Source organism: Rhinopithecus bieti, unplaced genomic scaffold (assembly GCF_001698545.2).
Source record: "Rhinopithecus bieti isolate Rb0 unplaced genomic scaffold, ASM169854v2 scaffold_7580, whole genome shotgun sequence".
Lineage (NCBI taxonomy): Eukaryota > Metazoa > Chordata > Mammalia > Primates > Cercopithecidae > Rhinopithecus > Rhinopithecus bieti.
Genome location: NW_016805470.1, coordinates 1,990,770 through 2,017,503, shown reverse-complemented (window position 1 = coordinate 2,017,503; position 26,734 = coordinate 1,990,770). Strand labels below are relative to the sequence as shown.

Here is a 26,734-nt window from a genome sequence, read left to right as displayed (position 1 = left end):
AAAACAGAATAGTGCAGAGATTAACAGAATGGATGCTGAAGTCAGAATCATGAGTGTTTGACGCTTGGCTCTGTTGAGACTGGGGGAAGGTGTGTAATTTATTAGTGAAAAGCAAAGGCCTTACGTCCATCTGCCTGGGTTTGAATCCAGCCTACTCTACTTGGCTCTTCTGTCACTCTGGAAATGCTACTTAACCTTTCTGAGTCTCAGCTTCCTTGTCCATATAATGGGGATTACAACAGTACCTATCTCATAGGGGTGTTTTGATGATATGTGTATGATGTCTTAAACACAGTAAGCATTCAAGAAACCATAGCTACTATCCTTACCTAAGGACTATATGATTTTAAGAAGAAAACATCAAAGACTTGGTGCCATTTGCAGTTTTCTTTCTTTTTTTTGAGACAGGGTCTTGCTATGTTGCCCAGGCTGGAGTGCACTGGCGCAATCTCAGCTCACTGCAAGCTCCGCCTCCTGGGTTCACACCATTCTCCTACCTCAGTCTCCCGAGTAGCTGGGACTACAGGCACCCACCACCATGCCTGACTAGTTTTTGTATTTTTAGTAGAGACGGGGTTTCACCTTGTTAGCCAGGATGGTCTCGATCCCCTGACCTCGTAATCCGCCTAACTCGGCCTCTCAAAGTGCCGGGGCTACAGGCGTGAGCCACCACGCCCGGCCAATTTGCAGTATTCTAAACACCATGCTTTCTACTGTGGATTAGAACTCTGAAAAATAAGGCAAACTCTTAAGTTCTATACAATTGTACTCAGGCCCTGTAGATCTCACAAAGGAAAATGTGATGCTTCCAGAATGTAGCTGCAGATGTGGGGATGATGGCATCTGGAAGTACAACCAGCCCAGTAGTTAAGGTCAGCAGAGACTGGACGTGGTTCTCAGCTTGGCCATATCTCACTGTGAGACCCTGGGCAGTTTACGTGATCTTGGGGATAATAAAAGCACCTGTATCTTGAGTGGCTAACAGTACAATGCCTTGTACACTCTACCACTCTGTTAGGTACTCTAGTTACTGTCTAACGGATAAAGTCTATTCACAAAGAGTAGGAAAACATTTTTACCAAGTACCTTCTAATCTGAGCAAGAACTTTTACTTAGGAGTAGTGGGGAATGGCATTAGAAGGGTAATAAGAATTGCCCATGTCATGAGTATTGACTAGTATCCTGCAGAATGTGTGTCATGTACTGCTCTGCTTTCATCTCAACAACCACCCTATTATTATGAGGAAACTAAACCCCAGGGAGAGTAAGGGACATACAGCTAGAACACTGCCTCTCTCCTGGCTGGTCTTGGATTAGATTCTGAAGGGTCATGCCAAAGAGTTTGGAGTTGGGATCTGGGAAGTAGGTAGAGATTTCCCTATGTTTACTTTTCCTGCTCAGAACTTTGAAGAGTCTTTCAACTATAGTACTCATTATGTTTTTCAGCTGGAAACTAGAATTAAAAAAGCAGTTCATAAGCATTACCTGTCATAATTTTTGATATCATAATAAAATGTCCTATTGCTTGCAGGCTTCTATTTGACATAAAAGGAGAAACACAGGACTTTTTTTTTTTTTGAGACTGAGTCTCACTCTGTTGTCCAGGCTAGAGTGCAGTGGCGTGATCTTGGCTCACTGCAACCTCCACCTCCCAGGTTTAAGCAATTCTCATGCCTCAGCCTCCTGAGTAGCTGGGATTACAGGCACCCACCACCATGCCCAGCTAATTTTTCTATTTTTAGTAGAGATGGGGTTTCACCATGTTGGCCTGGCTGGTCTAAAACTCCTGACCTCAAGTGATCCACCAGCCCTGGCCTCCCAAAGTGCTGGGATTACAGGCGTGAGCCACTGTGCCCAGCCAACATGGGACTATTTAAATCTTTAAAATACACTAGAAGTATTGAGGGGCCTGGCTCCTGGTTAAAAAGCCTCTGTGTGATTTTTTAGGCCTGACCATAGGCAATGACATAGGCTTTACCTGGCTGCCCCGGGGGAAGGGGGACCTCCCTACAAGCAGAGCGTGACCTATGAGGTGGGCCTGAGTGTGGGGCTCTGAGAGAGGTGCAGTTAAGGACTCAGGTCTACCTCATGGGTCACGCTCCTTCACATGTTTACATTCCTAGCCCTGGAGCCTTCATTCCCAGGCTCCCTATCTGAGGCCTTGGGCTGAGGTCTTCTTCAGGCACCAAGGCCTCCTGATGGGGGGAAGAGGGGGAATTCAGAAGACACTTTTCTAACGGACTCCAACTCAGGACTTTCCTACTCCTAGCCCTTATACCTTGCCCTCCCCACAACCTTAGGGTCCATATACTGCTGGAACCTTTTGTCCGGGGCTCTCTCCTCAGTGAGACAAGCCCCAAGACTCCCATGTCTGAGCTGATCCCTCTATTGACCTGTGCCCTGTTCAATGGGAGGAAAGGAAACAGGGGAAGTTGGTACTTTCTCTGGTTTTGGGCCCTTGTTTATACCACTGCAGAATGTGGTCAAAGGCTTAACTCTAACATTTTTGGCTTGTTGCTTTAACCAGCTACACTGAAACCTTGGTTCTTTCTTTCAGCTCAGCTGAGCCTCTGACCAGTATGATTTAATAAGAAATGTGGTATCCAAAACAAAGTGGCTTTTTTCCTCCTACTCAAGTCAAATAGAAGTACTGTGTTCCACACCGATTTGCCATGAGTAAATCTGACCAATTTGACTTACGCTGACATTTCCCTCCGTTGGTGGGATCACCGTAGAAGCCAGATATGCAGGTCTCGCAGTGCTTGCCTGTGGTCAGGTTCTCACATTTCTCACAGATGCTCTGATTGATGCATTTACTGTGGCCATTGCATTGGCAAGCTGGAAGAAAAAGAGTTTCAAGGGGTCTGTACCATGGAAGAACTGCATGGAGTAAGTTCAATAAGATTTATCTGCAACTATCTCTGTAGTTAATTTATCTTTGATAAATCATCAAAACTGGCCCATTAAAAACTAATTTGAGAAATAAGATAAAAAATACCAAAGAAGAGCTAGTCCAGGAAAACTGAAAATGTATCACAGCAAGGTGAAAGCCCATAGTGATACAAAAAATATTTTTTGTTGTTATTCACTAAAAAATAACATATGCTCATGACAGTATATTTAAAAAATAGAAGGATGGGAAAGATCATATACAATCCAACCACCCAGAGACCACTGTTCACATTTGATATATTTTCTTCTGGTATTTTTCTGTACAGTGTTACACAATTATGTTCATATTAATATTCACCTTTCTTTTTTAACTTAGATCACAATTATTTTACTACATTATTTCATTAATTATAAACAAAACTTTAAATGGCAGAATGATTTTGATGAATCTTAACAGTTATTTTACCATTTCCTTATATTCTAATATTTAGTTTGCTTTACATTTTTCATTGTTAGAAAAATAACCATCTTTATGGATAAACATTTCCACAAGTGGGATTACTAAGACTCCTAATGGATATAAGGCTTTACAACTAGAAAGGTATATGAAGCTTGGACCTCTGAGGACTGCTCAGGACAGCTGCACAGGCTGTGCACTGCAGAACTCTAAGGTGGAATGGGATGGGGGAGATATTTACATAGTTGCACAACCTGCTCTGTAAGCAAAATCTGATTCTTCAGATCTACCTTGGTGGTTGATCAATGTGATGTAGTTTTTCACCATCTTGGCAACGTTCTATAGCCTTGTACTTGTTCTGTTTATGCACCTGTTAGTATTTGAGTGTTTGAAAAAACACTCAGCTGGGTGTGGTGGCTCACGCCTAGAATCCCACACTTTGGGAAGCCAAAGTGGGTGGATCACTTGAGGTCAGGAGTTCGAGACCAGCCTGGCCAACATGGTGAAACCCCATCTCTACTAAAAATACAAAAAATCAGCCAGGGTGGTGGCAGGTGCCTGTAATCCCAGCTACTTGGGAGGCTGAGGCAGGAGAACCGCTTGAACCCGGGAGGCGAAGGTTGCAGTGAGCTGAGAAAGCACCATTGCACTCAAGCCTGAGCAACAAGAGCAAAACTCCACCTCAAAAATGAAAGAAAAGAAAAGAAAACAGAAAAGAGAGGGAAAGGAAGAGAAAGAGAAAGAGAAAGAGAAAGGAAGGAAGGAAGGAAGGAAGACTCAAGGCAATGTGCCAGCTATCTTTAGGTGGCCCTACCACCCAAGGCTGGGTGGCACTTGGCATACCCATGAACATGCTAATTGCACCCAGACACCCAGCTCCATTGCTCCTTCCTTCTTCCAATGAGGGAGGAGCGCACACCAGTCAACAACAGTCCAAGTGGACCAGAGCTGGAGTGTCCTGAGGCTGGCTTGCTAGCTTTTCCAGGACATCATACCACACCTTCACAACAGCTCAGCACACCCAACCACTGATCAATATTGACAGATCTACACATTTAGTTATTAATACAAATTAACCTTGAGGATTAACTAGTATAAGAAAATTCTCAATCTCCAAATACCACCAGGATAAACATGCACAGCAACAAATCCTGAAGGAAGGGTTAATGGAAGAAATATGAGAAAATGAAAAATACAAATTTTAGTACATTCAACAAGGCTTAAATTATTGCATCCACAATATAAGAGAGCAAGCTCTTTAAAAAAAAAAGCCCTTACAATATTTAGAGCCCTCGCAAAATGTAAAAGAATGAATAAAACCAATCTAGACATAAAAAAAAAAAATCCTTAACAGGTTAAATAGGAAACTACGTATTGCTAAAGAGCAACCTGCAAGAAAATGCTATGAACTGGCCAGGTGCAGTGGCTCACACCTATAATCCCAGCACTTTGGGAGGCTGAGGTGGGCAGATCACAGGTCAGATCGAGACCATGCTGGTCTACATGGTAAAACCCTGTCTCTACTAAAAACAAAACAAAAACAAAACAAAAAAAAAACAAAAAAATTAGATAGGAGTAGTGGCGTGTGCCTGTAGTCCCAGCTACGTGGGGGGCTGAGGCAGGAGAATCACTTGAACCTGGAGGCGGAGGTTGCAGTGAGCAGAGATCATGCCACTGCACTCCAGACTGAGTGAAAGAGCGAGACTCTGTCTCAAATAAATAAATAAATAAATAAAAATTATGAACTGTATGTTAACAAATTCAATTACTGAGATGAAATAGACAAATTACTAGAAAAACACAGATTACCAAAACTGACTCACTCAGAAAATGAAAATCTGAATAGATCTATGACAGACTGAATTAATAATTAAAATTTTCCCACAAAGAAAAGGCCAGGCCCATTTGGTTTCACTGGTGAATTCTATCAACATCTAAAGAATAATTAATGCGAATCCTTGATGAACTCTTCCAGTAAATAGAGGAGAAGGAGTATATTCCAACTTACTCTAAGAGGCCAGTACTACCCTGCTATGAAAGCCAGACAGTAATCACAAAAGAAGAAAACCACAAACTTATATCCCTCTCATGAATGTAGACACAAAATCTCCAACTAGCAAATAGAATCCAACAGCAGATTAAAAATATACATCATGATAAAAAAGTATACATCATGACTAAATGGGCTTTATCCCAGGAATGCAAAACTGGCTTAACATTCTTAATTAATGTAATACATAGTATTAATAGAATAAAGAACAAAACTGCATGATCATCTAAGTAGACACAGAAAAAGTGTTTGACGAAATCTAGCACTCATTCATTATAAAACCCTCAAAAAACTAGAATAGAAGGAAACTTTCTCAACCCAATAAAGGGTATGTATAAAAAAAATCTAAACTAATATCATATTTAATAAAGACTGAATTATTTTCCCTTAAAAAAAGGAACAAGACAATGATGTACACTGAAAACTACAAAACAATGCCAAAAGAAAGTAAAGAGGTAAATAGACATTCCAGGTTCATAGGCTAGAAGATTTAACCTTGTTAAGATGGCAAAGGCCAGGCGTGGTGGCTCACACCTGCAATCCCAGAACTTTGGGAGGCAGAGGCAGGAGGACTGCTTTGAGCCAGGAGTTCAAGAACAGCCTGGGCAACATGGCGAAATCTTCTCTCTAAAAAAATACAAAAATTAGCTGGGTGTTGGTGGCTCACGCCTGTAGTACCAGCTACTGTAGAGGCCGAGGCTGGAGAATCACTTGAGCCTGGGAAAGTGGAGGTTGCAGTGAGCCAAGATAGCACCACTGCACTCCACCCTGGGTGACAGAGTGAGACCCTGTCTCAACAAACAAACTGGCAGTACACCACAAATTGGTCAATAGATTCAATGCAAACCTTATCAAACCAGTTGGCTTTTTGTTGTTGCAGAAAATGACAAGCCTTCTTAAAATTAATATGGACATGCAAGAAACCCAGAATAGCTATAACAGTCTTGTAAAATAAGAACAAAGGTGGAGGAATTAGATTTCCCAATTTCAAAACTTATACAAAGCCACAGTAATCAAAACTGTAATACTGGCAAAAGGAGAAACATAAGTCAACAGCACAGAAATGAGAGCTTAGAAATAAGTTCCCAGATTCACAGCCAACTGATTTGCAACAAATGTGGCAAGAAAATTCAATGGTTAAAAAAAAAAAGTCTTTTCAACAAATGGTGCAGGGACCACATCCACAGGCAAAAACAGAGTTTTGGACCCCTACCTCACACCATATACAAAAATTAACTCTAAATGGATAAAGAACCTAACATAAGACATAAATCTACGAAACTTTTCAAAGAAAACTTAGGAGCAAATCTATGTGATTTGCTCTGCGCACTGATTTTCTAGATACAATACCAAAAAGCACATGGGATAAAATAAAACAGATACATGGAACTTAATCAAAACTGAAAACTTCTGATTTCAAAAGGCATATTAAGAAAGTAGAAAGAAACCCATATAATGGGAGAAAGTATTTGCAAATAATATATCCAATAGGGACTTCAGAATTCATAAAGAACTCTTACAATTCAATAATAAAAAAGACAACATAACTGAAAAATGGGCAAAGAATTTGAATATATATTTCTCTAAAGAAGATATACAAAAGGCTAACTAATGAAGCTGATGTTCAATTTCATCAGTTATCAGGAAAATACAAATCAAAACAACAGTGAGATGCCATTTCTCATCCACTAGAACAGTTTTAATTAAAAAGATGGTCAGTAACAAGTACTGGCAAGCACGTGGAAAAGCATATGAACCTTCATATGATGTTGGTGAGGGCATAAAACGGTGCAGCTACTCTAGAAAATCTCATGCCTATTATTCCTCATTTCCATGCCCAGCCCTAGGAAACCACTAAACATCTACTTTCTGTCTTTGGACATTTCATATAAATGGCATCATGCAATGCATAATCTTTTGCACCTGGCTTCTTTTACATAGCATGTTTTTTTAGGGTAATCCATGTCAGAAAATAATTCTGTAGCTACTCTAGAAAACCTCATGCCTATTATTCTTCATTTCCATGCCCGGTCCTAGGAAACCACTAAACATCTACTGTCTTTGGACATTTCATATAAATGGCATCATGCAATGCATCATCTTTTACACCTGGCTTCTTTTACATAGGGTAATCCATGTCAGAAAATATGTCACTACTTCATTCCTTTTTATTGCCAAATAATATTACACTGTATGAACATACAACACTTTGTTCATCCATTTGCCAGCTATTTGGCTTGTTTTCACTTTTGCTTATTATGAATAATGTTGCTATGAGCATGATGCTATGAGAATGATGCTATAAGCATGAGCATTTATATACAAGTTTTTGGGTAACATAATGTTTTCAATTTTCTTGGGTATGTACCTAGGAGTAAAACTGCTGGGCTATATGATAACTTTATATTTAACTTTTTGAGGACCTGCCAACCTGCATGGGAGTTCCAATTTCTACATATCCTTGCCAATACTTGTTATTAACTGATTTATTGATTATAGCCATCTCAGTGGGTGTAAAGTGGTATCTAATTGTGGCTTTGACTTGCATTTCTCTAATGATGAATGATACTGAGTATCTTTTCGTATGCTTATTGGCCATTTGTATTTCTTCTCTGGACATATGTCTATTTAAATCCTTTACCCATTTCTTAATTGGGTTGTCTATTGTTGAGTTTTAAGAGTTACGTGTTTTGGACATTAGATTCTTATTAGATATATAATTTGCAAATATTTTCTCCCATTCTCTGGGTTGTCATTTTACTAGATACATTCTTGATATTAATGAAAAAGCAGAGATTTAAATATTTCATTAAAAGTTAACTCCTAGTAGATTAAAATGGAATTGCAGATCCCCCAAATCTTAGTAAGGAAAAAAGGGAACATGGAAAATTTGATCCAGTTTAATAGACAAAAAATTGGTTCCTGGTGTTAGTTTACATTTTCCTCTTCTATTTCTTTTTCTGATAATGGCTTCTTTATCTCCAATAACCACTTTTTCGGTTGGGTTCACATTCAGCTTTTTATTTTTTCTCTGGAGGGTGGGAGTTTATATATTTTGGATGATCATCAATTGTTACATACAGTGCAGGTATTTTCTCCCAGTCTGTCTCTGGCCTTTAACCTTTGTTTACAGTGGACTTCCCCTTACAAAGTCCTCACAAAGAGCCCTGTTGTCAATGGCACGGTCTGACAGGCTCTTAGAGAAGTTCTTGACCGCTAATCTCTGAGCAGTCTTTGCACCAACCCAGTCCCTCCCAGTTGTTCTAGAAGCAGACAGACACATTGCTGAGTGGTCACTTCAAGTCTGAATCAAAGGTCAATTTCTTAGAATTGGTTTCTTAGGAACCCACCACCACTCCCAGCAGGTCCAGGTCAGGCCTTGGATCACACCTTCTCGTCTATTCCTTCTTGTACCAACCATTAGGAAGAAGGAAGGGGCTGAGGGAAGGGAGTTACATATACACAACGTAGCTTTCAAGGTTTTATTCTTCATAAATCGGTAATGAAACACTTGATTTTGGATATGCAAGGCATCTTACCTGGACAGTGAATGAAAGACCAGTTGTATCTGCTGTCCTCCAGACACATGCTGGAATTGAGCAGGGGCTGTGGATAGAAATTTCCTGTAGGGGCCTGCGAAGGCATCTTCACTGGTCCTTTATAGGAACCCTCTATGCATTTCCCTTTGCCAGTATTGCTGGGATCAGTACACCAGCCACAGCCTGGTTGCTCCAAGCAATGACTACAGGTACAGTAGCCTGAACAATTTTCAGCTATTAAAAAAAAAAAGTTGTAATTGACTATCACAGGTAGATCTGAATTCACTGTATTTAAATTACATTTTTCTTTAACAGACTATTCAACTGGCATGAGTCAAAAATACTATTCTGTCTTGATTATTTAAAAGAGATGACGAATGTAAAGAGCCCAGTATTTTGCCCAATACATAACAGAAATGACCCTTCCCTCCTCTCTCAATTCCAGGATATTGACGGCAAAAGGGACCTTAGAGGTTATCTATTGGAAAGCATTTACTTTACAAATTAGGACATTCAGATATGGAGATATTACATGGATTGCGCAATATGCCATTGAGGATGGACAAGTTATTTCTGTACTCTGTGATCTGTCCTACATTTATTTACTGTCAATGTGCCTGATTCTGTATGAAGGTTCTCATCAGGCAGCAATGTCCCGATGGCAGTCTCTGGTCAGGTTTGAGCAGAGGTCATGTCCAGTCTTGTTTCTAAAATGTTAAGAGGCTGAGAGCACAGCCCCATGGCTGAGTTGTTGCCTATACAGAGGGCATGCATAAGTGCCTAGGGCTCCCTTTTTCACTTACGGGGACAGGTGCTCATTGTATACCACTCCATACACTGGCCAAAAGGGAAAGAGGCCACGTAGGCATTGGAGTCCACACACTGCTTCATGTTGCTGCACCACATGCACTCAGAGCTGCCACTGGTGCATTCTCCACATGCTGTCCTCAAGGCACATGGTGTCCGGCATTGCTTGGCACTGTGGTTTGCTGGGAATGAAACCCAAGAGAGACACTTAGAGCCCCCACCACGTCTGCTAAGGTTAAAGACTTTTCTTTCTTTCTTTTTTTGGGGGGACAGAGTCCATTCTGTCTCCAGGCTAGAGTGCAGTGGCACAATCTTGGCTCACTGCAACCTCCACCTCCTCAGTTCAAGTGATTCTCCTGCCTCGGCCTCTCAAGTAGCTGGGACTACAGACGCATGCCATCACGTCCGGCTAATTTTTTGTATTTTTAGTAGAAATGGGATTTCACCATGTTAGCCAGGATGGTCTCGATATCCTGACCTCGTGATCCACCTGCCTTGGCCTCCCAAAGTGCTGGGATTATAGGCGTGAGCCACTGTGCCCAGTCAAGACTTTTCAAATGTGGGTGATGACCCATTAATGCGCCATGCAATCAATTAAATGAGAGAAAATAGAAAACAATAAAAGTCATCAAGTACTGTTTAGTCAAGTGTATTTACATGCTTGCGGAAAATATAAATTTTCTTTTCAAAGAGCATCAAGGACAAAGATGAGGAAACAGTGAATCTTTCCAAAAAGCAGGGCTGTAAGCCCCTGAGTTTGGGGACCCAGGATGAACTTTAGGGGTTTTACAACCCACTTGAATATGTAAAATCTCATGTTTGTAATTTTGGAGGGAAGAAGGACCATGGCATTCATTAAATTCACCAAAGGATTCAGAATTCTGAAAGGCTGCTGGACGGCTCCCCTAGAGAAGTTTAGAAATCATATTTTAAGGTGACTTCTACAATGCTATGAATTCTCTTCTACACCTCTGTAATTCCTCAGACAAATTAAAGTATTTTCCCAAAACTGGACACAATGCAAATGGAGTCCAGCCTCCCAAAATAACCCACAATTCCACTGACTGCTTATGAGTTCCTCTGCAGGAGGAGGAGGAGGCTCGTTTTGGGTTGTCTTCATGCCGCAGCAGCTACCCCTGGGCCTGCCTTTAGTTAGCCGAAATGTAGCCCAGAGAGACTGAAAGCTGGGAAGCTACTCCGAGTGTCTGTCCGCTCAGTACTCTCCCACAGCTCTCGCGCAGTTCTGGGTTGCTTCTGTCCTCGGTTATAGAACTGCTCTCATCACTTTTCTCCCTGTTGACACTACCTTTCTGAACACTGTTCCTGTAGTGACTTGCTTGCTTTACTAATCTTTTCTTTGTTTTTATTTTCCTTCTTTGTTTTTTCTTCCACTGCATTTCTCTGCCAACACCAGTATATTTACCTTTCAGAGCAATTCTCAATACTTTTTCTGGTCAATAAACCTATCAATCTCATTGTTAATTGGAATATCAGTTTCTTTGAGTAGGTTATTAGTACTTTGAATAGTTAGTTATTTTTGGTTTTGTTTATAATTAAAACTATTCAGGGTCCCAGAATATTTCCTTCTGCTTCTGAAATCTGGGTTATACTCTGCTTTGCATGCTTGAAATCAATACTTCATCTGTTTTCATGACTACTTCACACATCTCAGCAATGAACTATGCCTCCTATGGTTTCTCTCACATTAAACTCTGAATACCACCTAATTCACCCGTGAACTTACCAGGCCTTTCACAGACACTACCATTGAGTGGGTTGATGCAGGTCGCAGCCTTCAGTCCCCTAGTACTGGGTTCTGATAAAATTCCACAGAATCCAGCATCACTGGGCTCAGATGGCATCCACTGTAGTAAACTATTTGTAAATGGGGACATATCTTCCCAGCACCAGTAGGACACATTGATCTTCCGAAGGCCGACCCATGGGGTTAAAGTGAGCTTGGACTAAAGGCAAAAGAGACACAACTATGAATATTTCAAACTCCTGAGCTCAAGCGATCCTCCCACCTCGGCCTCCCGAAGTGTTGAGATTACAGGCATAAGCCACCATGCCTGGCCTGAATATAACCAACATCTTGACCAAAACAAGCTTCTAGATAAAAACCACCAAGTTAAGTATACCCCATAGACATAGAAAACCTCTCTATCCCTTGACTCAGCCATGGTAGATTAGGACAGATCATCACTTCAATATGGCCATTTTATAAAGGATAAAAATGTAGCTCAGAGAAGACAATATATCGTAAAATTCACAGAAATCATAGCAAAGCAGTATTTAAGTTCTGAAATACCTATATGAAGAGATGGCTATCCCCAAACACAGGTTGAGTATCCCTAAACCGAAATCCAAAACACTCCAAAATCTAAAACTTTTTGAGTGCCAACATGATGCTGAAGGAAAATGTTCACTAGAGCAGTTTGGATTTCCAGATTAGGGATGTTGAACTGGTTAGTATAATGCAAATATTCTAAAATTCGAAACGCTGCTCGTCCAGAGCATTTCAGATAAGGGATATTCAACTTACACCACATTTGCTTTATCCATTCATCCATCCTGGTACTGGATTTTATAGGGAATAATAGGACAGTGACACCTGGGATAGTCTGTCTTCTGCTCTCCTGAAATTTCCTTCTCCTTGCAATTTTTAAAAAGGTTTAAAATCAAAATAAAAGTTTAGCCAAGAAATGGTAAGTATTCCTAATTTTGGTAGTTATAAAACAAAAGATATACTGTATTTCCCTCCCTTTGTTTTCTTTTGAGACAGGGTCTCGCTCTGTTGCCCATGCTGGAGTGCAGTGACATGATCATGGCTCACTGCAGCCTCAAATCCCTGGGTTCAAGCAACCCTCTTGTCTCAGCCTCCCAAGTAGCTGGAACTACAAGTATGTGCCACCACTATGCCAGGCTAATTTAAAAAAAAAAACTTTTTGTAGAGATGGGGTCTCCCTATGTTGCTCAGGCTAGTCTTGAACTTCTGGGCTCAAGCAATTCTCCCTCATTGGCCTCCCAAAGTGCTGGGATTATAGGCATGAGCCACCATACCCAGCCTATTTCCATTTTTGAGAGGAAAAAATACACATGCCTACTAAAAGACCTAAAAAATAAATAGATCCAAAAGAAAGAAAGAAAGTTAAAAATACTTTTGAAAGGCCCTTCAATAATTTCTTTGCCTTCATGATAAAACTCAGATCCATTACTATAGTAGCCACAGCCTCACAGGGTCTGGCCTTGGTTCCTTCTTGAAGCTCAACTATAAAAATCCCCTCCCATCCAGCCTGCAGTCAACCATGCAAACTTACCTGCAACTCACTCAAAGAGCCATTCCCTTAATCATCTCCCTCTACATCTCACACATGGGAGTACTAATTAATGAACAGGAAGCCCTTCCCTCTTCGACATCCTAATTCACTCCTTCTCACCTTCAGGGGTCACCTCCTTCCAGCTTTCTACCAGCCAGTCTCTGTCCTAAAGGCTAGGCTGGGTGCCCTTTCTTGTTTTTCCGTAAAAATCTGGGCTCTACCAACTGGGCTACATCTAGAGGTATAGCTGTGGAAGGTCATTACACTTCAGTTGTCTCTCATCTGTCAGTCTTATCATTAAGACTGTGAATTTCTGTTTCATAAACGTGGCCACAGCAGATTAGAATACCCAGAAATGTTTAGAGTTAGAAAACCTAAGGAAGACAGAAAGGGTACCAGAAGTATATCTGTGGCCACCTGTTTGAACCCTTTTAACTTCTGTGGACTCGAGAGTCATTGTTAGAGATGCCAGGGTAATAAACAAAGCTGGGAGCCATCCATTTTCTGAGGGAATGAATGACTATGGGAAAGGTCAGCTGCCAGTCAAGGATGGAATGCTGGAAGAGACCCACATTTGGACATGGGAAGAGAAACAACAGAGACAGTTGCCAATGGAGATTCTGAAATCTGAAAAAGCTATCAAAATATTATGAAATGCCAAATGTGGTCACAGTAGCCTGAGGTAAACACACTAAGAAGATGTCGCCAATGTTTGAGTGTCCATACCCTATCTAAGTTGCACTGAAAAAAGGGACTAATTGGAGAAAAGTAAATACAGGGCACCTCTCACCAGTTTCAGAATGGCCCTATAGGTGGTACACAGAGGCCACATACAGCCAAGACCCAGGCCACATTTCCATACCTTCACATGAAGAAGGCTGTATCCAAGGAAGTGTTGCCCTCAACTCCTCCCTGCTTGATAAGAACATTTTCACTAAACGTTTCTACACCACAGCTGAAACTGCTGAAAGAACTTTGTTTTATGAGTCTACTTAACTGAGGGTAGGATCACAATTTATGACTCTGGACTAAAAATGACAAAATATGATGATGCAATATCGACTATAAGCCCCCTGAGAGCACTGGGTGGACAGGCAGAGAACTGAGCCTTTCTGGGCTTAGAAACTCTTGAAAAGAAGGTACTCTCTTCTTTTGAGACGGCTGGACTATGAAAGACCCAAGCAGATGTACATTTCTTTTGTTTCGTTTTTTTTGTTTTGAGATGGAGTATCGCTTTGTCGCCTAGGCTGGAGTGCAGTGGCGCGATCTCGGCTCACTGCAACGTCCACCTCCTGGATTCAAGCAATTCTCCTGCCTCGGCCTCCTGAGTAGGTGGGACTACAGGCGCACACCACCATGTCTGGCTGATTTTTGTATTTTTACTAGAGACGGAGTTTTACCATATTGGTCAGGCTAGTCTCGAACTCCTGACCTCAGGTGATCCACCCGTCTCAGCCTCCCAAAGTACTGGGATTACAGGAGTAAGCCACCGCATCCGGCCGAGATGTACATTTCTTAATGGTAATTATACAGTATTATGCACTATTATAATACCTTAACTTCAAGGAACTCAGGTGATTTAATCCAACCTAGCTAATTATCAGTGACCGAGAATCTCCTTCTCCCCTAGCAGAATCTAGAGGTAAAAGAGGTATGAAATCACCTACTGATGTCACCAGAGTATGTACACATATACATGTTGCAATTCATCCCCCACATAATTATTCATAGATCTTATATATACAAAGTATTAAAAATTTTAAGATTAACAAGGCATATGAGGAAGTGACTCTGACAGCACAAACCCACAGTCCCTCAGGCTGCATTTACCAGCACTCCCCCTCTTACCAAGCACATCACACATATCCACAGCCTTCCACATGCAAGTTGCAGTCATGCCCTTGATAGAAAGGTGGATACCAGAAACTTAAGTTTTGAGGATTTTAACTCACCATGCTCTGAGATGACTGCATTATTCGCAGCTGCTTAAGGACAAATTCTACCTTCTTCTGGGTTGTAAGAGAAGCCAAAACGGCATTGTGGTTCCTACAGAACAATTTAGCATTGTCATAATTCTCCTTGGCAGTAGTAATTTTCAAACATGAGTTTCCAACCAAATGCCAGCCAATGCCACAGATATTTTCTTTCATTAAGGGGAAAAGAGAAAAAAAAGAGTTTTAGAAATCAGACAAAACTACTATATTATTAGTTCAAATTATTGAATACCGAAATGGCCTTTCTAATTTAAATTCTAGGCACTTCATTAGGATGTGGGAGCCTCTGACACATTATTAAGGGCCAAATGCAGAATACAAGAATTTAAAAATGTTTACTAGTGATATCTCCTAGATCCTAAAAAGCATATTCTGAGGTCACTTCTCCTATGTTTTAGAGGAAAACACCAGTTTGGTGCCAATATTAGATTGGTATACTTCCTTCTGAAGAACAATTAGAAAGAAAACTAAAATCCTAAGTGAAGAGCAGACAAATGAATATGCATATTGGACAGCTGGGGTAAAAACTGCAAGAATGGAAACAAAGCAAGGAATTAACAAATTTATAGTCTCCAAAAGCTGCACTATATTTTCATATTATCAGGTGGAAGGTACAATCAAGTATACACAGCATCCCAAAAGCAAGATGAGAAGGTCCCTCTTGGGAAACAACCCAAGTGATATGGCTACAGCATACAAGGCAAGCTTGTAGTCTGCTACCTGTGATCATCCTGAACCCACACAAGGTACTGCACAGAAGCTATGAATGCTTCTTGGAAGACAATGAAAGAACAAAGTAACTTCACCAGAACCAAAGTACTTTGGAGACATCAACAATGTTCACTAACAGTAACAACCACTGAGATAAAAGAAAGGTACCATGGGAAAGAGATCATTTAAGAACAGACAAAGACTTGCTCCTCACAGTGTAGCAGTCGACCAGATAAAATGCACACTCCAGGTCCCACCGCACATTTGCACCAGAATATGCCTTTCGCAAAATTTCCAGGTCTTTTGCTGTACCTTAAAATTTGAGACACACTGAGATAAAGAAAAGAGTCCCACTCTGCAAGCTGAATCAAAACTTACAAGGGACATTCAAAAGGGCCTGGTCCAAACCAACTTCCCTAAACAAGCTCAGATGTTGTGCAGAGCCAAGGAAGTTCCCCTTCCTGGACCATCCTGGTTGAACAAATATATCACAGTGGTTCAATCATGGCTGGCTGGTCTCAGGCCCTGAATTCATCATCCTGAACCTCAGAAGTAGCATATATTGAGGTTTTCAGGGCTGGAGATCACCCCTAAAAGGTGCTGCTGACAGAAATACCCATCCTCTCCTTCTCAGAGAAGGCCCATTCGCAGGTGCCGACAAATAAATCCCAGTGGTTAACAAGAAGTACTCTCCATAAAGTGCTCAGCAGACTGGCTGCTGAGACGTCGTGTTCTAGTCCCAGGTTATCGAAGGTGGATGGGAAAGAGACAAGGAGCAGGCTCAGTGATACAGAACCAAGCTGTCACTCAATTCTCCAGAGCAGTGAAGGTCGTTTCACTTTATTTCAAAGGACAGTAGGAGGAAATACTTAAGAACAGTATTTTAGTTAAAAACAAAAAACCTCATAATACTGGTGTGGGAGATGAATGGACACAATTAGCTTTTCCCCTCTGCTAGGTTCAAGCTAGGCTGCACAGTGTTGGGGGAAGTGGGGTGAAGTCTTGGACCCACACACACCAAGATGACCCTGCAAGGCCTACCGGGCAGGGCAATGCACTCCTGATTCCGGGGCTCCCACTGGCAATTCTGGTCCAGGGCACAGCTCCTGCAGCTGGTCTTCTTGTTACAGTAGTACATGGGGTTATCCTTGGGGCAATTCTCATACCTAAAAATGGAGATCTAGAACACAGTGGACAAAAGCTTTTCTCCTGAATCCACAGAGAGAACTTACGGTGAGGACTAACAGAACACTGTAGACAATAAAATCTAATTGAGGAAGCAAACTGCAAATAAATAGATTAGATAGATAGATAGACAGACAGACAGACAGACAGACAGACAGATAGATAGATAGATAGATAGACAGACAGATAGATAAAGTTGCAGTAGCTCCGCAGTGGGAACACTACAATGGAATGTTCTAGTCAAGGACATGCTTTTAACTGGCAAGGAAGCAGCCCACTCTTTTAAACACCATGCCTCAACCTGCTCATCTGTAAAATGGGAATGTTGACCTTGCTGCTTTTCAAATGCTCACTTCAAAAGTCTGAAAGTTTTCTATTTTATGAACTGCATGAGACTGACAAAAACAAAAGTCTTGTAAGCTGTCAAAAACTATAAAAGCCTGGGTCATCTTATAACTTAAATTTAAACATCTATATATGATGAGCAGTGAGATTATGCCAAACCAAGATATAAAACAAGGATATTTTGCAAAGTCTGTCATTTCCACAGTTCAAAAAGGGCCACTATACACCTGACTCACTCTCAGTCTCAAACCCTAACTTGCTATCAAAACCTGGCACTGGTAAAGTGAGGTCACTATTACATGCCTCAAACCAAGGATCCAGTGCTTAGTCACCACAATGCCCAGGGACAACAGTCCTACCTTCTTCTAAAACACAACAAATTCCCGGGGCTAGTAGGACCCTTGGAATATAAAGAACATCTCTTCCTAAAGGAAAACCTCAGGGATAATAAAATCCAAATAGAAACCCATTTGAAAAGTAACTCTGGGCTATTATTTATATCATATACACTATAAAAGCTAAACCTATGACAAATTAGGATTTTTCTGAAATCTCTGAGAAACAGCCTCTGACCTGGCCTTCTGTGCAGCTGTGGTTCCTGGGGACACAATGGTCATTGCACCAGTGGCAGTCATTGGTGTTGGCTGTGCAGCTGTAACAATCCGTGTGCTGGTCACATCTGTCATGGTCAAGAGCTACAAAGAAAAGAAAATCTCATCAACTGAGACAACTTCAGTTGAGCACAATCTGAGACTGAAGTTAAAAAAAAATCATAACAATGGTTAAGAAGTAAAATGAAGAATGAAACTGGCAGGAAAATATATTTGGTATGTTCTGGTTAAAATAATATTTAGAGATAGACAGTCTAAAGAAACACTGCTTTGTACCCCAAAGAAAGAAGTACACAGAAAGTGAAAACAAGGATAGGTTAATTTAACAACTGTAAGATATAATGAAAGTAAATTCTGGCTCTTTGAATACTTTTCTTTCCAAGAAAAAAAAAATCAACTAGTAATAGAATGAACACCAAAGAAGCCCAGGAGCCAAAATATTGTAGGAGATCAAGTCATTCCTCCTAGTTATAAATGCAAGGCTAATTTGGGCACAGGAAGTAGGCAGCACTACAGAACTGTGCAGGAGGCATTAGGCTGAGCTGCATTTTGTACGTACATGTAAATTCAAGAGTGCAAGTTTGAGAACTTCTGGGCTACCACAGACCTGCTGCATCTCCTGTTGACTCTAGAAAAGAGAAGCTGCACGGCTGGGCGCAATGGTTCATGCCTATAATCCCAGCACTTTGGGAGGCCAAGGCGGACGGATCACAAGGTTAGGAATTCAAGACCAGCCTGGCCAACATGGTGAAATCCTGTCTCTACTAAAAATAGAAAAATTAGCTGGGCATAGTGGTGTGTTCTTATAATCCCAGCTACTCAGGAGGCTGAGGTAGGAGAACTGCTTGAATCAGGACCCGGGAGGCGGAGGTTGCAGTGAGCTGAAATTGCGCCATTGCACTCCAGCATGGGCTACAGAGTGAGACTCTGTACTCTCCCCCAAAAAAAAAAAAAAAGAGGCTGCACAACCATGTTGTCTCATCTGTTCAGCCATCTCGTGTACATGGCACATGGGGGAATTCACAAACAAGAAAAGGCAGGTCCCACCCTCACAAAGACCCCAGCAGTCGGCTCCTTAGGCTGCTCTTGCTGTCCTGGTCATTATCCCAAGGATTGGGCCCACCCAGAAAGTGGGGTGAAACAGGGAACTGAAGTCTCAGATGAGATGACAGCAAATGGGTTGATATCAACACCTAAGGTAATTCAACACTGTTTCCTATAAACATGCACATTTAATTTGAACTTTTAAAATTTTGTTTAAAAATGAACTATTTCACTGATTTTATCCCTTTCAAGAGACGAACTAACCCTGCTAAGTTCTGGTAATCTTGGTTCTCCAGCACCCACCAGCCCACCAATGAATCTGGGTGGGTTGCCCGGGTGGCTTTTTTTTTTTTTTCTTTTTGAGACAGAATCTCATTCTGTCACCCAGGCTGGAGTGCCAGTGGCATAATCATGCCTCACTGCAGCTTCAACATCCTGGGCTCAAGGGCTCTCGCCTCAGCCATCCTAGTAGTTGGGACTACAGGCTTGCACTACCACGCCCACACCTGGCTAATTTTTGTTTTTGGTAGAGACAGGGTCTCACTATGTTGCTCAGGCTAGTCTTGAACTCCTGGGCTCAAGTGATCCCTGTGCCTCAGCCTCCCAAAATGCTGGGATTACAGGCATGAGCCCCTGTGGCCAGCCCAGGGTGTTCTTACTGAGAATTTATGTTCGTGAAAAGTTTAACTTGGAGCAGCATCCCAGGAATGAAAGCTGCTTCTATCCATCATAACTCTCAAGTTAACTGCAACACCAATCCTACTAGTAAGAAATTCAGCCAACATACTTTAAATTACTTGATGTAAATAAATATCTTGTAGAGACAACATTCTTCCTTTTAAAGAACTTTCTGGCTATGCACAGTAGCTCATACCTGTAATCCCAACACTTTGGGAGGCTGAGGGGGGCAGATCACTTGAGGTCAGGAGTTCCAGACCAGGCTGGCCAACATGGTAAAACCCTGTCTCTACTAAAAATATAAGAACTAACTGGGCATGGTGGCAGGTGACTGTAATCTCAGCTTGAGTATTACAGGCTTAGGCATGAGAATCACTTGAACCTGGGAGGCGGAGGTTGTAGTGAGCTGAGATCATGCTGCTGTACTCCAGCCTGAGCAACAGAGACTCTGTCTCAAAAAATAAATAAATAAAAATAAAATAAAAAAGAACTTTTTAATATATCGCTTCACTGTACTGCATTGTGCTCTATGTCACAGCAATACAGGACAAGCAGCAAAGCAGGCAGAAGGAAGAAAACAGCTTGGAAAACATGAGGGGAGGTTCTAAAAGCAGGGATCATTGCCCATCCTCAGTAACTGTCTGTCTTGATATCACTGTTGTATCCAACTAGAGAAGCTAGACAAAAATACTTGGCAAGGACAGCAGCTCTCCCTCTCTCCACCAAAATAATTTACTTCAACATGGCTTTTCTGGGCTGACTCTCCTAATTTCATCCTTAATGTTAGATCTGCATCCAATATGGTAGCCAGTAACCACAAATGTATTTTAAATTAAAATTAAATTAACATTTCAAGTATTTGATAGCCCATGTGGCTAGTGGCTACCATATCGGGACAGTCCAGACACAGAAGATTTCCGTCATCAAAAATAAAGTTCTACTGGATGGAACTGCCTCAGAGCAACCACAGCCGGGATCTGGGGTCAGTATGCAAAGTCTACACAATGCCAAGAAGGTTATGTCTCCATCACCCGCAGACAGCTTCTACGAGCCACATGGTATGTCCCCATCCGAGATGTTTACAAACCAATTTTCAAATACCCAAAAACACGTTCTACAAGTTATTACTGAATAATCTTGGATAATAAGGTGAACATAAAAAGTATACATATGCTAAGTTCCTTCACAATTCAGATAAAATGAGGTCTCAAATTCATTAAAATCTAAGTAGAGAAAAAAAAACATACTTCTTTTGGAAAAACATTCTGATTTTAACTTTTCTTCTTGTTCATCAGTTGCCAGCGCCCACGAGATACACTGAGATGACCCTGTGTCCCACACACACCGGATACCAGGTCCTGCTGCTAAACAAGCGGCTTCACTCCGATGCCCATCACACTGTTCCGAGGTGAATACCAGGATGTCACTCAGGAGGAGACTATTGAAACCACCGAACACATACATGGTACTAAGAGGAAAAAGGGAGAGAAGAAATTTACCAGAGACTTAGATAACAATTGCATTCTATACTTTTTTTTTTTTTTTGAGACAGAATCTTACTCTGTTGCCTAGGCTGGTCTCAAACTCCTGAGCTCAAGAGATCCTCTCGCCTCAGCCTCCTGAGTAGCTGGGACTACAGGCACACACCACCACATCCAGCTACCATGATACACTTTTTACAGACAATCTTCAAACAAATCTTACATAAGTCTTCCAAGAAATTATTTTTCAAGGTCTTAAAAAACATTCTTGTTCCCTTCCTTTCCAAATTCATCCTTTCATCCTGGCCTATAACCACCCAGAATAGTTCCAATAAGCTGCCTCCTCATCATAGCTACTGTATTAAAAAGTTCTCATGATAGTCTGGTGACTTTTAACCATGAGTCATTGGAAAATTTCAGTGTCAGGACATGCTCACATCTTTTAATACTAAACAGCAATTCTATATCTTCATTTTTTAAATATTAAAAATAAAAATGTACAAATTTAAAGCACAGGTAAAAGCCTCTGTAATTAAAGTTGTATATTGGTACAATTAAAGTTGTGTACTGGTACATGGATATGAGCCCAATCATAAACAGATAAAAGCACACATGTACATTTAGTAGACAGTAAAAGCGGCATCTTACATTAGTGGGAAAAGATGGTCTTTTTAGTAAATGGTATCAAGATAACTAAACATATGGAAAAAAATAAAATTGAATCTATTTCTCTATATTCTGGGATAAATTCCACATGGATCAGAGCACCTTCTGAAAAGAACAAAACACACAAGCACTAGAAGAATGGGTGTATTTCTCTATAACCTGAGAGTGGAAAAAAAAAAAAAAAAGACTTAAAATCCAGAAGGTAGGGGAAAAAAAGATTGAAAAATCTGGTTATATGAATTAAAAAGATGTTTTACATGGAAATAATGCTATTAGCAAAGTAAAAAAACAAATGATATGCTATGAAAAAAAGATTTACAAGTTATGTTATAGGAAAAGGACTATCCCTAACATAGAGGGGGGCTTCAGCCAGTTTGCAGAGAAAAAATGCAAATGACCTTAAATATATGAGAAGATGCTCTAATTTCAGTGCAAGAAAAATGCAAATTAAAACTATACTGAGGTAGCATTTCTCACCTATAAGACTAGCAAAACAAAAACAGCACAAAAAATTGACAATATATGGATTGATGAGACTATGGGGCAACAGTCACTCTCACACACTACTGCTGGGCATGTAAAATGGTGCAGTACAGAGGGATTTGGCAAGCTCTAACAAAACTTGGCATTTACTTTTTGAATCTGAAATCACATTTCTAGAAGTCTATTACAAAGACAGAACAGCAAAAATACAAGAAGAAGTACATGAGGCTATTCACTATAGCACTAACCCACTTATGCCAGAGGGCACATTTTTTTGTGTGAAAAATCAGACCTTGGGGATGACCTTGAGCAGTAGGATATAAATAACTCCCACAAGCTTAGCTTTCCAATAATGGAACACTAGGCATAAATGGGTTAATGATAATAGCAAAAGACTCAAATAGCCCCAAATGTCCATCAATTGGGGATGTGACAAACTATAATACATCCACATAATGAAATATTAGGCAGAGGTAAAAGGAATGAGGAAAATTTCTACATACTTCTATGGAGTGAGCTCCAGTACATACTGTTACGTGGGGGAAAAATGGAATGCAGAGAAAAGTATTCAAACAATGTAGCCATTTATCTACTGGAGGGAACAAGAAGGTCAAACACACAAACGTGCAGACATAATTCATTTTCCTTTTAAAAAAGAAGGACACTACAGTTTCTCTTTAACCTGCCTTCTTAAAAAACCTAAAAACAATAGCCAACCCAGTAGCAATGAATATAACTAGTGCTTAGATTGTGCGTATCTAAAAACCATTCTTTCTCCCTCCTGTCACCCCTTAAATACTAGAACTTTTTAGAGAAAAACCTAATTTCATGTCTGGATGAAGAAATGTTCACAATGAGTCTAGCAGATCTTGTTATACTGGAAAGAAAAGAAGACTAGGGTAGTATCAGATAAACTCAAAAGCTAACGTAAAGATGCCCTCATTGGCTAAAGATGGGAAATGTTTGAAATTTAATAAACACACAAACTACAATAGATTAAAACACATGAAGTATTTTTAAATCCATGAGTTCATAATGATACACATCTCCTATCCCTGGAAAAAAAAAAAAAACCTAATTTGTCATCTTTGGACAATGCTTAGAAATCAGTACATTATTTTGAAAATTGGTCAACAAAGGGAAAGAAATCTATGAAGTGATTTTCCCAAAATACTGAAGAGAATCTGATCAAGTTAATTTGCAGGAAGTTTAGGAGAGAGAACAATATGTTATATGAAAGCCCAGGATACAACAATCAAAATCTGGACCATGGGAAACTCTACAGGACAAACAACCCAGTCTCTTTAACAAATAAGGGGGAAAATGATGGATGGGGTCCCTACAGATTAAGAGAAACTATAGAGACATTTTAACCAATTGTAACATATGGATCTCATTTGGATTCTGAGTTGAACAAACTAAACTTAAAAAAAAATTGAGACAATTAGGAGATGTAAACACTGAATAGACACTGAGAGATATTAAAGAACAACTTTTTTCTTTTTTTTTTTTCGAGTTGGAGTCTTGCTCTGTTACCCAGGCTGGAGTGCAATGGCACCATCATAGCTCAGTGCAACCTCAAATTCGTGGGCTCAAGCAATCCTCCCACCTCAACCTCCTGAGTAGTTGGGACAACAGGTGCGCACCACCATGCCCAGCTAATTTTTGTGTTTCTAGTAGAAATGAGGTCTTGCTGTGTTGCCCAGGCTGGTGTTGAACTCCTGGACTCAAGCAATCCTCCTGCCTTGGCCCCCCGAAGTGCTGGGATTACAGGCGTGAGCCACCACCCCTGACTTAAAGAATTAACTTTAGAAGTATGATAACTGTATAGGGGTTGTGTTTTAAAAATTAAGTCTTCATCTTTAAAAGACAGCCAATCCTCATTATAGTCATGTGGTGCTGGATAATGATGTTTCCATCAATGATGGATGGCACGTACAATGGTTGTCATCTAGTAAGCTAAGGTTACTTTATTATTGAAGAAAACAATTTTTAAATAAATTTAGTGTAGCCTAAGTGTACAGTGTTTACAAAGTATACAGTAGTGTATAGTCCACTCACTCACGGACCTCCCCAGAACAACTTCCAGTCCTGCATGCTCCCTCCCTTCATGGTAAGTGGCCTGTACAGGTGTATAATTTTTTATCTTTCATATTGCATTTTTACTGTACTTCTCTACGTTTAGATATGCTTGGACACACAAATACTTACCACTGCATTACAATGACCTACAGTATTCAGTATATTAACATGCTGCACAGGCTTGTAGCTAGGAGCAACAAGCCATACCGTATAGCCTAGATGTGTAGCCTAGGTTTATGTAAGTACACTCTGTGATGTTGGCACAATGATGAAATTGCCTACAGATGCATTTCTCAGAACGTATCCCTAACATTCAGCGAAGCATGACCATTATCTGCAGATTGTAGATTCCATATTTGCAAATTCACCTACTTACAAAATCTATTTCTAACTCCAAAATCAATACTTGCAGTAGTTTCATGGTCACTTACCAGCATGTGTGTGCAGAGAATAGCAAAAAATTGGACTTGACACACATGCATATTCCCGGCTACGGTCAAACAAGGAGATGCTCTCCCTTCTTGTTTCAACTCTCACACTACAAACAAGTGTCCCTTCCATGATCCATCTAGTGCCATGTTTTATGTATTTTTGTACCTTATGTTAGTGCTTTCACTATTGAAAATGGCCCCCTATGCAGTGCTGAAGTGCTATCTAGTGTTCCTAAGTGTAAGAAGGCTGTGATGAGCCTTAGAGAAAGTGCATGTGTTACATAAGCTTTGTTCAGGCATGAGTTAAAGTGCTGTTGGCTGTGAGCTCAATGTTAATAAATCAAGAATATATATTAAATAAGATGTTTTTAAATAGAAACACACATAAAAGAAAGTTATGTATGCTGACTGGTTGATGAAAATGTCGTCATCAGAGGCTTACAGAAACATAACCCTGTATTTCCCTAGCAGAAATAATCCAATATTCAAGAATTCAGTGTGTATAGTTACTTTATAGAGTTGTGAATAATGAAAATAAATTGCAATCTGAAATATATATTTTTTTGAGTTAGGGTCTCACTCTGTCACCCAGGCTGGAGTGCAGTGGCGCCATCTTAGCTCACTGCAGCCTCAAACTCCTGGGCTCAAGTAATCCTCTGGCCTTGGCCTCCCAAACTGCTGGGATAACAGGCTCGCAGCGCCATCTCGGCTCACTGCAAGCCCCACCTCCTGGGTTCACACCATTTTCCTGCCTCAGATTCCCGAGAAGCTGAGACTACAGGTGCCTGCCACGATGCCTGGCTAATTTTTTTGTATTTTCAGTAGAGACGGGGTTTCACCGTGTTAGCCAGGATGGTCTCAATCTCCTGACCTCATGATCTGCCCGTCTCGGCCTCCCAAAGTGCCGGGATTACAAGCATGAGCCACCGTGCCCGGCCAGGTTTCATTTTTAACATTGCTATCGGCTTACTCAGTGCCACATTAAGCAGGCTATATTCAACTAGTTAATTTGTTGCTTAAACCAAATAAGCAACCTCCTCTTTCCAGTACAGTTGGTGTTCTCAGCAATTGTGAATCCATCTGGTTGCACAGGGGCTCTGCAAAGTTAGGGAGAGTCCCTCAGAGACACATGGAGCAGGCAACTGAGAGGCACAGCTGCATCTCCTGCCACCCTGGTGCGTCACAGCCATCTCTCCTCCGCCTTCCTGCCTCCCTCAAAACCTCAATGACAACTAAGGAAGGCACAGCTTACTCAATGCTGTTGATCCACTTAAAACATGAAGAAATGATGTGAATCAAAGTTTCTTTTTCAGTAAATAATTTCATAAAATTAAACCAAAACTATGGCCTTTTAGTAGCTGGCCTCCCTCAGGGTCCCCTGCCACCTACCCAATCGTATCTTAACACACAGATACTTACATATCAGGGTTCAAACATACCACTGGAATCACATTAAAAAAAAAAATTACAACTCAGGCAAGGCATTCCCAATTTTGACTCATGGTTAAATTATATTTTATGGTAAAGTCTCAACTTCTCTGAGTTTGAATAAAGCCTAAGAATGTTTTATAAAAGATTCATTTGTTTGCTAGTTATTACTGTACTAATACCTGCCATTTAGCAAATGTCTATTACGTGCCAAATCCTGTGCTAGGAGAACTAGGAACACAAACGAAGACAGTTGAGGCCAGGCTCCCGCAGGCATGATAATGACAAAATAGTCCCACTGCATTCCAGATGAAAATCTCAAGATGCACTCGCTAGAAAGCTTTAAGGGTCTTCTGTACTGAGGAAATCCCAGATTATGATTTATAATAACACATCAAATTAGCAAGGTGGCCAGAAATCCTTCCCTTTTGGTGGATTTGGTAAAAAACTAAATAATTACCTTATAAAAGATAGCACCTTTTCCTAGTAGCTAGTTCCTAAATTGTGTCAACTATTCCTTCACAACATCT

The 26,734-nt window shown here is 40.7% G+C and overlaps 1 protein-coding gene across 3 annotated transcripts in view; it reads right to left on the bottom strand.

Annotated features, from left to right (window-relative positions):
• ATRN (attractin) overlaps positions 1–26,734 on the bottom strand; it is a 190,050-nt gene that overhangs the window by 69,336 nt on the left and 93,980 nt on the right. For all 3 annotated transcript variants that reach the window (XM_017872612.1, XM_017872614.1, XM_017872613.1), the window contains exons 12-19: positions 20,881–21,101; positions 17,874–17,995; positions 16,812–16,950; positions 15,018–15,208; positions 11,490–11,709; positions 9,742–9,927; positions 8,939–9,172; positions 2,701–2,838 (exon numbers count right to left, since the gene is read on the bottom strand). In XM_017872612.1, the coding sequence (XP_017728101.1) occupies positions 2,701–2,838; positions 8,939–9,172; positions 9,742–9,927; positions 11,490–11,709; positions 15,018–15,208; positions 16,812–16,950; positions 17,874–17,995; positions 20,881–21,101 (1,451 nt within the window). The remainder of the gene's footprint in view (positions 1–2,700; positions 2,839–8,938; positions 9,173–9,741; positions 9,928–11,489; positions 11,710–15,017; positions 15,209–16,811; positions 16,951–17,873; positions 17,996–20,880; positions 21,102–26,734) is intronic.